General features: G+C 42.7%; 1 protein-coding gene across 1 annotated transcript in view; it reads left to right on the forward strand.

Moving 5' to 3' along the window:
• WDR82 (WD repeat domain 82) overlaps window positions 1–15,584 on the forward strand; it is an 18,799-nt gene continuing 3,215 nt past the window's right edge. Inside the window, exons 1-4 of the mRNA XM_064274436.1 lie at window positions 1–201; window positions 4,696–4,793; window positions 7,424–7,490; window positions 15,357–15,456. Coding sequence (XP_064130506.1) covers window positions 41–201; window positions 4,696–4,793; window positions 7,424–7,490; window positions 15,357–15,456 — 426 coding nt within the window. The 5' untranslated portion in view covers window positions 1–40. The remainder of the gene's footprint in view (window positions 202–4,695; window positions 4,794–7,423; window positions 7,491–15,356; window positions 15,457–15,584) is intronic.

Raw genomic sequence — 15,584 nt, forward strand, 5'->3', positions numbered from 1 at the left:
CCCCGGCCCTGCGCCGCCGCCGCCGCCAGCAGCCGCCGCCATGAAGCTGACCGACAGCGTGCTGCGGAGCTTCCGCGTCGCCAAGGTGTTCCGCGAGAACTCGGACAAGATTAACTGCTTCGACTTCAGCCCCAACGGCGAGACGGTCATCTCGAGCAGCGACGACGACTCCATCGTGCTCTATGACTGCCAGGAGGGCAAGTGAGTGCGGCAGCGGCCCTGGGCCCGGCTCTGAGTCCCTCCCGTGGCCCGGAACTCGCTCCGCGCCCGCCCCCGGCCCCCGGCCCCCGGCCGATTTTGCGCTGGCTCCTGCCAGGGCTGGCTCCGGCCAGGGCCACCTCCACCCCGCCGTCGGCCAGGAGACCGTTCTTTCCCGTTATCATCATCATAGTCAGCATCAACATTATTTTACGTCTTCGGGCTCCGCAGAGAGGGCTTCTGCATCTCTTGCCAAACCCCACCTTGACCTTGACCTTTAAATGCCCCATCCGCCCACCCCGGCCCCGCAGGTTGCCTTTTCCGCTCTTCAGGCTCTGTCAGAGGTGCCGGTCGGTTCTGGTCCCGACAGCGAACCGAAGGGGTTGCTCTCCTGCTTCACTGACCAGCGTCATCTCTCTCTCTGCCCTCTCCTCGGTGACCTCGATTCAGCCCTGGCACTCCGCCCGTCCGTGCCTGCCCCTCAGCTTCCCGCGGCCTTTCTGCCCTGAGGTCGCGTGGTGGCAGTTCTGAGCTGTCAGGGTTTTATTTGTAGTGCCCCTTCGGCCCCTGTGCTTTCCTTCTGTTCCAACCCACTCTGTTCCTGCCCAGACCTGGTGCCCACACTTGGCGTGAGCGTGCTCCACCGTCTGAAACTTCGCCTTCCTCTCCTATCATCTCTCTTTTGCCAGACTCCAACGAAGTTGGCTGTCCCGTCCCAACCTGAATGTGAGCCTCCCTTAGAACAAAGAAAGCATCGTGGAACAATTTCGTGTTTCCTCTTCTACTTTTTTTTCTTAATTACACTTTATGGTCCACATGGAATTGTCAAAATTCCAAGTCTGAGCGTGAAACTTTTCTGTTGCCTCAAGTCCTCTGGAGGCCCCCCCCTCCCCACCTGCATCTCTGCAAAATCTACGAGTACAGCACTTTCCTGGGGCCCCTTGTAGCCTCGCCTCATCCCTGTGGATTTGTTTTCTCCAAGTGCCTGCTAAGTTGTGAGCTCCTTTGGAGCAGAAATTGGTTTAAACTGAATTTGATTTCCCTTCAGTTACCCTCTCCAACAGGCTTTTAGATGTTTGGTTTAATCACTGGCTACTGGTTTTGTCAGATTTTATTTTGTTACTTATTTTCTCTAATTCTCCAGGTGTTTCTTTTGCCTTTTTTGTTTGCTTAAACTGGTGTTTGTAAACTTTCTTTTGAAACTTTTTATTTGTGAATTTGGTTATCTAAAGTGATGCTATTTTGATCTGAGCTATGTTTTCCCTAATTTTTTCTGCACAGAGGCGTATGAGAAAGTGTTATGTAATTGACTCTATCTGCTTGCTGTGTATAGAAGATTAGTAGCCTGCAGTGGTGGTCCTGGGCGAGAGGGAATTGTTAGCTGGACTGAGACTGAGTTATTTGAATCCATGTTATTTATTTAGTGGCTGGATTCCTGTCCGGGTCTGGCCACTTGAATCAGCTTAGTAGAGGGAATAACGTTTAAAGCTGGGGTGGAGGTGAGGTTCTAGGGTCCTGGAGCTAGAAGTAATTTGAACTGGCTTGCTTGAAGTGTTAAATGTTTGCACACAAATTAGAACCTTTCCCTGGCATCTGAGACCAGAGGATTATATCCTTATTCAGAGATAACGAAGATAGCAATGTCTTCATAGTTTCTCTCCGAATGTAGTATAATTTTGAATTGTTGGAAGAGATGATAGTGACATGAAATCCTGTCAGAAGTAAAATGTCAGTTTTATGCTACAGTGCAGTTAATTCACCCATGTAGCATTTTTACATAATTACAAATTTATAGAAAAGGTATAACAGTGTTTCAAAGAACTCCCATAAGCTTCACCAGCTGGTTTTATTTTGTCCCATTTGTTTCGTCATTCTTTGTAAATATTTATATGTATGCATATTTTTCCCCCCTTAACTATTAAAGAGTCGGTTGGAGGTATCAAGTCCCTTTATCCCTAAGCAATTCAGCATGGGTTTCCTAAGCACAAAGACATTCTCTTACATAACCAGAGCACAGTTACCCAAATTAGGAAATTTAATATTGATACAGTACTATAGGGCATGCTCTTTTAAATTTTCTTCGACCTTGTTTTATTGTGACATGTGGTGAGATGAGCAGCTTGGTGTTTAGGATACCTGGGTTTGTCCTTGTAACCATCTATGTGACACCGGTCAAACCACTTCTCTGGGTATTGGACGACCGTTACCTCCAAGGTCTCTTTAACCTCCAGGAGTCTGTTTCTAACTGGTAATGTGAAGAAAACTTTTGCCACTAGTGTACATCAAACCAACATTGGAAGAAAAGTAATGTTTCCTTGGAGGGTACAGTGTCTTTATTAAATGATACTAGTTTTAGAATTTGGAAGCTTAAGAAACGAGATTCTTTATGCTTAGTATTTTTCAATTTACTGTTTATTTAATCTTTGTTTATAATGGAGATCATCCAATGAGTGGTTTTTCAATTGCAGAGAATATAAAAGATACTGTTTGTGGTAGTTGATACGAACTATTCAAAGGGAAGGCTTTAATATTATTTTCTTTGTTCACACCTGATTTCCAGAACCATAGTGTGAGGCAAGGAGCTTAGCAAAAAGCTTGTGAAAGAATGTTGTGCATGAACTTCGTAAAGGACCCCTGAAATGGATGCAATGTACGTTAGGGTCTTGCTTTCAAATATGAAATGAAAGAAATAATAGATTTCTGTTATTGGGAACAAGTCTTCGGTTGGTGTTATTGATAAATTTGAGACAAGTAGGCTATATCTAGGTGGAAGGGAAAGTTTTTCTCACACCACTCCTTTAACATTGGTTCTTGAGGCTCTGTCCTCATGTTGTAATCTGCTGAAATTCGAGGATAGTCTTCTGGGTCCACAGGTAGAAGCAGACACACACTCTCACACTCACTGGTTACCTCCTGGTAACGCCACGGCAGAACAACAGATGATGGACTTAACAAGATAGCCTTTGAACCAATGTTTTTGAGGGTGAGGATCTCAGTAAAGGTGAAAATGTGGGAAATCCATTGTATTAGGAGTGAGGAGTTTTATTTGGAAATAGGCTTTTATGTTGGCCTCACTAGTATTGACAAAAATTGAAAATGGGAATGATTGACTTCTTAAGGTTACCTGAGTTGTCTGATTGTTTAGCATCTAGGTTCCAAGAGGATTTTACATTAAGTGGTGGACTTCTTTCTTTTTCCTAAGTTGGAACTCTTGGTAAACATTGATTCGGGACTTAGGAAATCCTCACAGGACCTGTCTGTAGAATACTACGTTAAAAACTTTCCTGTTTTCTCATTTGGTGCCTATGGAAGAGTTGTTCTAGCATTGGAATCTAGTTTTACATAGGTATTTGGGGAATAACAAAAAGTTTTGTCTAACTTAAGCAGTGTGAGAAAGTTTTTGGTTAAAGATTTTGCTAAGATCACTTTCGGCTGATCTTCAAGGTTCTGTAGAGGAAGACATTCAAGGAACGTCAGCAAATGAATTGAGAAGCTCTAAGCTTGGAAATGTGTGATTTTACACTAATGTAAAAAGAACAGAACCCTTGACTCGTTGTGCTAGGGAAGAGATTGTCTCTTCTAAAAGGCTCATCAAGTGCTTTGGACTTGCAGGATAGGGAGGAGGAGATCTTCGGCAAGAGCAGGTTATATTAGGAAAAGCAAGCAGTTTTGCATCTGGTTTCAGTTGTCATAAATCACTGCCTTCTTGAAGAAAGCTGCTAAGTCTATGGCTTGAGAAAAGCATGACCTCTTTGATTTGGCATTTCCATATCGCTCGTTGTGCAGTTTTGACCTATGTCGTTTCGTGTGCCCTTCCTCCCACATAGATGTACTTTTCTCTTAACTCAAAGCTTACTTTTGAACATGGTAGTAAAGACTGAACTGAGGCCCCAGACTAACTTCCACTTCCTAACCTCAGTATTGGGAGGTCAGAGGCGAAAGTCTTCTTAGACAGCTCCTAAAACCCAAAACCAAACCCACTGCTGTCGAGCCGATTCCAACTCATAGCAACCGTATAAGACAGAGTAGAACTGCCCAATAGAGTTTCCAAGGAGTGCCGGGCAGATTCAAACTGCCGACCTCTTGGTTAACAGACGTAGCACTTAACCACTACGTCACCAGAGTTTCCAGACAGCTCCTGCACTTGATTAATTTGTTTCTCTCTTTTGTTGGAAGAAATTGTTCCTTTCCCGTGTTGGAGCTTACCAAAGAATCTTCACCCTCACCACATGACCAAGTGTTTCTCTTTATATACAAACAAACCCATTGCTGTTGAGTCATAGGACAGAGTAGAACTGCCCCACAGAGTTTCCAAGGAGCGCCTGGTGAATTTGAACTGCCAGCCTTTTCGTTAGCAGTTGTAGGCTCTTTACTACGCCACCAGAGTTTTATCTGTTTATATAAAAAAAAATTTTTTTTTTTTTTTAATATAGAGGTCCCAAATTTCAGTGATGGAGGATTTTGATGGTTTTCTTTCTCTGTGCATTTATTCTTCAGACCAAAGAGAACCCTGTACAGTAAGAAATATGGTGTGGACCTCATCAGATACACACATGCGGCAAACACAGTTGTTTACAGCTCTAACAAAATAGACGGTAAGCAAGCCTTTTTTTAGGAAGTATGGTCATGATTTCTTCTAAATTATTCATGGAATCTTTGTGACTGCTTCTGCTCTGGTTATAGTTCTTTAGTTTAAATATTTTCCTCTGATGTTAGCAATGCTAATTAACCTTGTTATGACTGAAAAAATGCTGGAAGCAAGCACCATCACTAGCCCTTTTGATGGACTTGGAACTGGGTGTGGAATTTCTCCAGTTTGAGAGTGAGGAGTGGAAAAAGGAAACAATGGATTGCATTTATGGTTTGTACTTCTTGAAACTTAAAAGAATACTTTTAGAACAAATAAAAGGAAAGAACACTTGATGTAGCAGGTGGTAAACAACAGTACCTTCATTTTCAAAATACATAGGTTTGAGAAGTCTTTTCACAAATGCTTGAACTCTGGCGGCTTAAGGAAACTTAGAAGAGCTTTTGGCGAACGCCCACCTTTTACGTTCAGTGTTACAGAAGACAGCGTACTGACCTTAGTCATCTTCGATTCCAGGAACATTTTATCTGAATTTTATCCCTCTTTGCTGTTAAATAAAGCTACTATCTTTGAAGAGTAAAGAGTTATTTTTAGAAGTTAAATTTGTGAATTGCTTTGTTTAATAAATGGTCTCTATTTTTACCTGCATTTCTCGTGGTATAAGTCATTCTCAGCTGACAGATTGTCTTGGATATCAAGTTGTAACACTTATTTTCATGTTAAAACTCTTCAGGTGAATGAGTTTTGTTCTTTATCTTGCTGGTTTATCGACTATTTCACTTTTTGTAGAAAGATTTTTCTAATGTCATTCAACAAGGATTGCTTAGACTGCTATTTTGACTGTGCCTATCTAGAACAGATGTGCAGAAGTCTTTTTTTTTTTTTAAACGAAACTTTTCTGCTTGTAATTGATTTTAGTAAGTGTATCATTTCTACTTTTCATGCCTCTGTTCCAGAAGTGGTTTTCCAAGTAAGCAGTACAATTGATGTTTTTGGACAAAAGAATATAAAACTGGTTTATTTCTTCTGTGGGGCTGTCTTTCTGGGTGATTAAAGGAGAATTCTCCATATGTGGTGCAAGATGAGGCAAATGCATAGCACTTGCAGCTTTGCTGCCAGGCCTCTGCTGTGAGGATGTTGCCTTTCCTGTCTCGAGTGCATCCTGAAGAGTTCCTCCAGCGCTCCGTTCCCTTTTGCCTGATTCCAGGCTGAGGTAGTAGTTTGTACAGTTTGAGGGTCTATGATACCACCCGGTACAGGAGATAACTGTACAGGCCACTGCCTTGCCAGGAACAGTGCGCCAGCTACCAAGCGGGGCGGAGAGGATGGCGGCACCTTGCTCACCTCTGGGAAATCAGGTAATGGGGAAGAAGTCTTTTCTTCTTAGGGCAGGTGAGTAGCTTCTAGAAATAGAACAACCAAGAATACTTTGTAGTTGTCGTTTGATAAGTTTGAAGACATTTTAAAGGCAAACCATGTAGAATTCAGGTATGGAACCCACAGAGTGCCCTTTTTCCCCTTCTAGATTAAATGCCCTCTTATCAGAAAACACCCCTGTGAACTACTGAGATGGCTTGGTGCTTTCACCCTCTCTATTCCTGGATTCTGTTTGCCTCAAGAATGTTCTCCCTGTGCTTTCCTCTCAGCATTTTGGCATCATTTCCTGTTAATCTCCTTCTCAACAATTGTTCCTTATTCCTAGACCTTTTAAGGCCCAAGTACTTTCCTCCTTTCCAGTTCTGGTCTTTTTGGCACTTCGTTCCCCTACCATCATTGCCTATTTTTGTTTGTTTTCTATCTCAGAATCATTTGGTTTTCAGGAGTGTCTGATTTTACTAAGCATAAATCTCTGTGATTATTCCTTTGATACTTGATACTGTCAAAATCTCACTGCTATGACTTGGTATATATTTTGTGAGTTTGATTTTAAAATGTCTTGAGATCTTTTTAACCTAAAGCTCCTCACTTCTCCTTTTGACCACCTTTTTTTTTAAAACTCAGATGTATTCTTACCTGATGTACATGAGACTAGTGCTTAGTTGGCTACTTAGAAAAGAAGTAGTTAAGAGACTACTTCTCTTTCCATTTTGTTCAGTTTCAATATAAGTTGTTTATGCAGTTGAACATTCAGATAAGGCCAGGCTGGGGTCCACATGTTGTTGAACCCTGGAACAAAATCTATTGTCAGTGTCTAGCCTGACCTTCAGTTTAGCATGGCTGCTCACCTCTTTGAGCCTGTTTCCTCAGCAGCCAAATATTTTCTTTTAAGGTTTGCCGTTCTGTGGGCACACTAGACCAATGCCTAAAACAACTGATTATTTTATTTTCGATCGGGATATATTTGCAGGGCAAGTTGTATTGTAATTATACAGAAGCCAAAGATTGGTAGTAGAACGGTGATTTTAAACATAGCTCTACATACTGTCAACTTAAAATCTGTTTTTGAGTTCTGTGAAATCTGTACATGCCTACTGTCATCTCTGCCGCTGGAGAGGAATTATTGGCCGTTATTTATCACACCTTGCTTGGGTTATGAAAAACAGTCAGTTCTTGACCTTGTCTTTTTGAGATGAAAATGGAAAGCAAATTCCTTTTAGAATAGCATGAGATCATCATTCCTTATTTGTCTTCTTACAGATACTATTCGTTACCTGTCTTTGCATGACAACAAATACATCAGATACTTTCCTGGACATAGCAAAAGGTAAGACCCAGGTGTTGTAAAAGTAGGTAGTTCCTCTGTCCCTGAGGCTACCTAGGGAATAGAAAAATGGAGAGATTTTACTAGTGAACTGAAGAGTTCCTCACTGCTCTTTAGCTTTCTTCTTAGTCTTGTTAAATCTCCCAAAACAGCCAACTCCTGATGAACTGAGATCAGAAGGCTGAGGTAGGGGTTCATAGATAAACCAAAATCTCACTTAAAACATAATTAGGAAAAATGTGGGCTAAAGATATGCAGTGAAAACCTATGAAGTAAAAATTACATTTAGTGTAAAAATTATCCCAAGCCTCAGATGTTTCTTAGTGAAAGGACTGTTTGCTTGTTTGGGGCCTTCCGGTAAAGGTGGCTCCTGTTTCACAGGCCCCTGCCCTACATAAAAATGTCCCACTTGAAGACCTTAGTGAGGATGCAGAAGACAAGAAGCTTGTTTCTCTAGTCTGTATTGTAGTACAGGTTCTCTTGGTCCTCCACCCTCTCCCCTCAGGTTTTTCCTCTGATTCCTCAAGTTTTGGTTGAATGTTGAACACATTTTCCCCTTGGATAACATTTTAATTACCTGGGGGATTTGCTCCTGCTTTCACTCACAAGTATATAGTAACTCATTACAGCTTGGAGTGAGTGGTATAGAACCTGACAGGTAATGGCTGGAGCCCCATGTTGTAGGCTGCACTACTGGTTGAGCAGGGCCTTCCCGTGTTGCCGAAGACAGGAGGTTGCAGCCGTTGATTACTGTGTATTTCCAGACAAAGGATGGCTTGTGATAAGCAAATTTTTTGCTGGTTTTGGTTAAAGTGCTCGGCTTCTAACCAAAAGGTTGGTGATTTGAACCCACCAGCCTCTCTGTGGGAAAAAGAAGTGGCAGTCTGCTTCCCTAAAGATTTATAGCCTTGGAAACCCTATGGGGATTTCTACTCTGTCCTATAGGATTGCTATGAGTCAGAATCAACTCAAAGGCAGTGAGTGGGTAGCGAAGTTAAAGTTAACAAATGTACCATCTGCAATTAAGGGTTAATTACAGTTCTTTGAAATTCTCCCAAATCTTTTCAGTTATCTAAGCTCTTGACCTCCTGTTTTTTAGTAGATGACTTGGTCTCTCCTTTTTTGAAAAAATTAAGGCCATCTAAAGTTTTTTTCAACTTAATCCCTTTCCCCTAAATTCCTCTCTTGGCACCCTTTCCTTGAGAAAGTAGCGTATCGTCCTTGACAAAGCTTAACTCCCTCTTTCTGTTTGCCCCCATTTCCTTAACTGGCCTTTTCCTTGTTGCCTACAAACGGACCTGGTCTTCCTTATCTTAAATCTATTTCTTGACCCTATTATCCTTTCCTCTTCACTGTCAAACTTGAGAGAATAATCTGCACACCCCCATCTCTACCTCTTCATACTCAAGTCACTGTTTAAATCACAATCTAATTTCAGAATCATCCTCCCCCCTCCCTGAAGTCCTTTCCCTTTCCTTTCCTTGCCCTCAGTTAGAATCCACTGTCCCAGGCTTTTTTTTTTTTTTTTTGAGGCTTGACCTTTCAATAAAACTTATTTTCCTTTGCTGACTTTTCCCATCTTAGTTCTGTTCTTGCCTTTCATGGCCCCTCTTTATAAACAAAGGGTCTGTCCTGGTTTTTTCCCCTCTCAGCATTTTCTCAAATATCTCCATCTTAATGTCATTGACCTCTGCTCAGATGGCTTCCCAAATCAGTATTTTTAGCCCACATTTGTCCTGAATTCCAGATTCACCTTCCACCCGCAGGTGTTATACATATTTACTCTTTATACACATCTACCCAGATGTGTTTTCTGTGCCCCCACCTGACAGGTCCGGCACTCCAGTCCTCTCCTCATTGTTATATTCCTTGGCCCAGCATCTCCCTGTCTGCCTTAAGTTTCTTCATCTCCATGCCTTCCACTTTCCCCGACTCGAAGTCTCTGTTGTCTGTTCACTCCCTTTTCCTGTATTCACGTCCATTAAGTTGCCAAACCCTATGGATTCTGCCTAGGTTTAGCCTCGAGTGTCACTTCCCTCCTGACTCTCCTCTGCTTTTGCCCTAGCTCATGCGCTGTCAGGTGGATTTTTGTCAAATCCTGATCGATCTCTCCTACCTCATTATCCTGCTAAAGCATTCTGTAGTACAGCTCTGACCACGTTACAGCCTTGTTCAGGAAACCTCAGTGGTTCTCCAGATCTGTCTGTTTCTTCCCCTTGCAGTCAAGCTCTGCTCACTCTGCTTCTGACTCATTTCCCAGCATTATCTCCTACCACTCCAGATGAGGTAAACTCAGGGCTGCTTCCTGAACATGGGCCTTATGCCTTCTTGTCTGTTACCTTCCAGAAAGGTGTCTCCCATTGAAACCCTGTCCACCTCAAATGCTGCTTCTTCCAGAAAGCCTCTCCTGACCCTTTCTCTTGGCATTGCCTGGACTAGACAGTTAAGTTTCCTTAGGGTTGGGATTTTGCTCCTCCTCGTGTTACCCGCACTTCTAAGCCTTGTACCAGATACTTTCTCTGAGCTTTTGCGCTGAATGCCACGGTACAAAGTCACACATCGATATGCATTCTGCTCACTTTGTTTTATTACCACCTAAGCATTCCCAGGAAACCCTGGTGGCGTAGTGGTCAAGTGCTGCAGGGGCTGGCTGAGAGGTCGGCAGTTTGAATCCTCCAGGTGCTCCTTGGAAACTCCATGGGGCAGTTCTGCTCTGTCCTATAGGGTAGCTATGAGTTGGAATTAACTCCACGGCAGTGGGTTTTGGGTTTGGGAATTTTAACTTTTAATAGTATCTTTTAAATTTTTAAGTTGAGAAGCTAGTACAAATGTTAGTTTAGTTATATTGTGTAAAAATGGAGTGGGGGGAGGTGTCTGACCTCCCCTAACTTAACAAGGGGGAAGGAGAATCAAGATCAACATCCTAAGGCTGATTACCATGAGACAGAGGTCAGACATGCCCCCTCTCTCCACCATCTTTACCAATTCTGTCAACAACCATCCCTCCCATGGCATTCTCTATTTCTCTGCTGGGTTCAGTAATTCATTGCGGCGGTCACACAGAACTTAGAAATGATACTCAACGATTGTGGGGTTTATTAGGGAAGCAACAGTTTACATTTCAGGATCAGGAATGCTCAGGATACAGTTCTTCCACCAGGACAGTCTCTTCTCAGCTGTGTCCCCAGGCACTCCTCTCTGACCCTCCCCCTCTGCCCTGCTTGGGCAAGAGTTACAAAGCTCTTTTAGCTCTGTCAGAAGTGCCCAAAGTCACCCCACTCTGCCAGTAAGCCTTGGCCTGAAGGCGCTCAGCTCTAGCTCCATAGGTCTGCAAACCTAGCTCCACCAAGTGCCCAGAGGCACCCTACTCTCCCAGCAAGTCTCCTGCCCAAAGGCGCTCAGCTTTCTCGCCGAGCGGGGAATCCCACCGTGCCGGCTCCTGCCAGTCTCCTGCTGCCGTTTCTCTACTGCTGCTTCTCACCGTCTTCAGTGTCACAGCTCTCTCTATCTTTCCGTCTCCTGGTTCCAGGAGCTTCTCAGCGCAGGGGTCCTGGGTCCAAAGGGCCCACTGTACTCTTGGTTCTTCCTCCTTAGTGATGGTGAGATCCTCTCCTTCCCACCTCTTGGGATGGCTCATTTTAAGCTTAGCAGGATGGCAAAACTAACCAATCCCTTTGGTGGGCTACAATTACCTTACTTGCACAGACCCACCCAAGTTACAAGACCATGATGAGAAATACCACACAAAAGTGATCCATCAACTGCATATTGGAAGAAATGTTTTTAAGCAAATGACTCCTGGTGGTATAACCACTAAAGGGGGCCCATATCAGAAATATAGTTGCTATTAGCATAGGCCTCTGTTCCCTGGGGGCCCTAGTGGTGGAGTGGTTAAGCGTTTAGCTGCCAACCAGAAGGTCGGCAGTTTGAACCCACAAGCCACTCCTTGGAAGCCCTATGGCGCAGTTCTACTCTGTCCTATAGGGCCGCTGTGAGTTAGAATGGACTCAATGGCAGCAGGTTTGGCTTTGGTTTATGGCTCTCTGAGTGTGGTGCCTGGACCAGCAGTATCACTATCACCTGGAAACTTGTTAGAAATGCAGATTCTCAGATTCCACCCTGGACATACTGGATTAGAAGCTCCGGGAATAGATTCCAGCAATCTGTTCTGTTTTTTTTTTTGTTTCTAATTTAGGTGAAAGTACACAGAGCCAAAGATAAACCATTCCAACAATTTCTGTGTGTACAGTTCAGTGACATTGGTTAGATTATTCATTTTGTTCTACCATCATTGCTATCCTTTTCCACATTATCCTACAACTATTATTTTAAAGTCACTGCTCCCTAAGCGTCTCATCCAACATTTCTAGTTGCTGTTGTCAAATTCATCTCACAAAGATAATTTAAAAGATCACAGTGGCTGAGACTGCTTATGTACAAACCAAACACCTCATGGGACCCAGTTCCTTGTTTGGAAGCCTGGCAGCCTGTTCTAACCCACCCTCGAGGTGATGCTGATGTCGCTCAAGCTTGAGAACATTGGTATAGTCCACAGACTTCTAGTTAAGGAATAATACTTTTTTGTTTGATTGAGATATAATTCACATACCATAAGTTCACTCTTAAAGTGTACAATTCAGTGATTTTTAGTATATTTAGAGTTGAGCAACCACATCCCTGTCCAGAACACTTTCATCAACCAGAAAGAAACCCTGTAGATGTAATCTCTGAAATCTGTAGAAAACTGCAACAACTCAGCAACAGAAAGACAACCCAATCACAAAATGGGCAAAAGACATGAACGGAACCTTCACCAAAGAGGATATCCAAGCAGCCAACGTACGAAAAGGTGTTCACGATCATTAACCATTACCCATTGCCATCTAGTCGATTCCAACTCATAGTGACCCTGTAGGACAAGGTAGAACTGCCACATAGGGTTTCCAAGGAGTGCCTGGTGGATTCCAACTGCTGATCTTTTGGTTATCAGCCTGAACTCTTAACCACTATGCCACCAAGGCCATTAGAGAGAGATGCAAATCAAAACTACAGTGAGATACCATCTCATCCTTGCTAAAATGGCACTGATTAAAACAACAGGTAACAACAAATGTTGGCAAGGATGTGGAGAGATTGGAACCCTTATCCATTGCGGGTGGGACTGGAAAATGGTACAGCCACTGTGGAAAATGGTGTGGCTCTTTCTCAGAAAAACTAGAAATAGAACTACCCAATGATCCAACAATCCCATTCCTAAGTATATACCCTAGAGATCTAAAGATAATGACATGAACATACATATGCACACCTATGTTCACAATAGCAAATTGACAATAGCATATAAATGGAAACAACTGAAAGGCCCATCAACAGATGAATGGATAAGCAAATTATGGTACATACGTACATTGGAATACTATGCAACTATAAAGAACAATGATGAGGCTGCAAAACATATAACATGCATAGACCTGGAGGACATAATGCCAAATGAAATAAGTCAAGCATATAAGGGTAAGATTGTATGATTCCTCTTTTATAAGAAGATAGGAATGGATAAATACAGGGAGACCACAATGTTCATTCGTGATTACCAGGGAGAGGGGGTGGAGGGTGGGGAAAGTACGGTTTATACTGTAGAGACTAGTTTTTTTTTTGGTGATGGGAAAAGTGGCACCGAATATAGATGTAGTCAGCATAGCACGACCAAAGTGAGCACATGTGGATGGGTATAGGCAAATTGGTATATGGGCAGGTACAGGTGTGTACATAGATGAGAGCAGATAGAAGTATCTATACCAAAAAAAAAAAAAAAAACACCAAACTTGTTGACTTCAAGTTGATTCCAACTCATCGTGACCATATAGGAGTGAGTAGAGCTGCCCCATAGGGTTTCCAAGGATCAGATTCAAACTGCTGACCTTTTGTTTAGCAGCCAAACTCCTAACCATTTTGGCACCAGGGCTCCAGAAGTATCTATAGGTATGTGTAAAAACAAATACATGGGTGCAGGCACATATATTCATTGAAGACACAGATACTCCTCAGACATAATCAGACACCTTCTGAGATTGGTTTTCTGGGTGTGAAGGCATAGTCTCATGGGACAGCTTGGTCAGTTGATATAACAAAGTTGACAAAAATCATGGTCTGCATCCTAGGGAAGTGAGTAGCATCTGGGGTCTTAAAACCTTTTGAGCAGCTGTTTAAGACACAACTGTAGGGTCGCTATGAGTCAGAATCGGCTCAACGGCAACAAGTTTGAGTGGGTCTCTACCCACCAGGAGCAAAAGAGTAACAAGACCAAAGGCGTGGAGAAGAAACAAGCCCGGCTACCACCACTGACTGTTCTGACGAGGGTCACAATACTTGGTCCCGAACAGAATGAGAGAAAAATATAGAGCAGAACTCAAATTCTTATTTTAAAAAAAAGCCAGACAAACTGGAACAGTAGAGAACAGAGGACTCCCTGAGAGCATCACTCTGAGACACTCTTGAGACCTAGAACTGAGCCTTTCCCATGAGGTCACCTTTTAGCAAAACAGCAGAGTGGTACACAAAATAAAGGGTATTACCTGCAAGATCATATTACCCGCAAGATCGGTGCTCTACTTAAAAATCATTATGAGACCAAAAGGTCAACAGTTTCTCAAAAGCAAAGATGAGAACGTAAGAACTAGAGTACTGAAAAGGGAACAAACAGAACACAAAGAGAATGTTGACACATTATGATAAATGTAACTAATGTCACTGAACAATTTGTATAGCAATTGTCAGATGGAAACCTAACTTGCTGTGTAAACTTTCTCCATCTCACTTGTCCCCAAGCCCTTAGCAATAGTTTTTCTCTATAGATTTCCCTGTTCTGGGCATTTCATATAAATGAAATCAGGCAATGTGTCAACCTTTTGTGTCTGGCTTCTTTAACTTAGCATAGTGTTTTATAAGGTTCATCTACGCTGTGGCATGAATCAGTATTTCATTCCTTTTTATTTCCAAGTAATAGTCCATTGTATTAATATACCACATTTTGTTTTATCCATCCATCAGTTCAGGGACATTTGGGTGGTTTCCACTTTTTGGCTATTACAAGTAATGGTTCTGTGAACATTTGTGTACAAGTTTGTGTGAGGAGTACAGCCAGAATGCTCCTTAAAAGCAAAGATGGCAAGACTTCGTCTCACATACTTTGGACGTGTTATCAGGAGGGACCAGTCCCTGGAAAAGGACATCCTGTTTGGTAAAGTAGAGGGTCAGCGAAAAAAGAAGAAGGCCCTCAAATGAAATGGATTGACACAGGCCGCAACGATGGGCTCAAACATAACAATGATTGTGAGGATGGCACAGGACCAGGCAGTGTTTTATTCTATTGTACATAGGGTTGCTATGATTTGGAACTGACTCAGCAGCACGTGACAACAACATATGTTTTTAGTTCCCTTGGATATATACCTAGGAGTGGAATTGATGGGTCCTGTGGTAACTGTTTTTGAGGGACTCCAAAACCCGTTTTCAAAGTGGCTGCACAGTTTTGTTTTCCCACCAGCATTGTATGAGGGTTCTAATTTCTCCACGTGCTCACCAACACTTGTTACTGTCTTTTTGATTGTAGTTACTCTAGTGGGTCTGGAGTGGTATGTCATCGTGGTTTTGGTCTGTATTGGAATCATACATTTTTTGCTGTAGCTTTAAGTTGCTTTTTTCATTATACTTGTCTTTGATATGCTTATATATGTGTGTTTTAGTTTGTTTCTTAAAATGGCAGTTTTGGGAGATAGGGTATGTACAGGTATGCAGAGTGGTTTAGAGTTCACATTCATTTTTTGCTAACATTTTGCTTCAACTCTTATCTATCTTGATGCATTGCAGGGTGGTGGCCTTGTCCATGTCACCTGTGGATGACACTTTCATTTCTGGGTCCCTTGATAAGACCATTCGACTCTGGGACCTTCGGTCTCCTAACTGCCAGGTAATGCTACTCACAGTTAAACTTTCTGAGCATTTTCTGTGGAAGGCACTGTCATCGCCTCTGCTCCTGGGGGGCAAGCAGGAAGCAGTAGTTCCATTCTGGGATCCCAGAGTCTTCTTAATTTTTGG

Source organism: Loxodonta africana, chromosome 22 (genome assembly GCF_030014295.1).
Source record: "Loxodonta africana isolate mLoxAfr1 chromosome 22, mLoxAfr1.hap2, whole genome shotgun sequence".
NCBI classification, from domain to species: domain Eukaryota; kingdom Metazoa; phylum Chordata; class Mammalia; order Proboscidea; family Elephantidae; genus Loxodonta; species Loxodonta africana.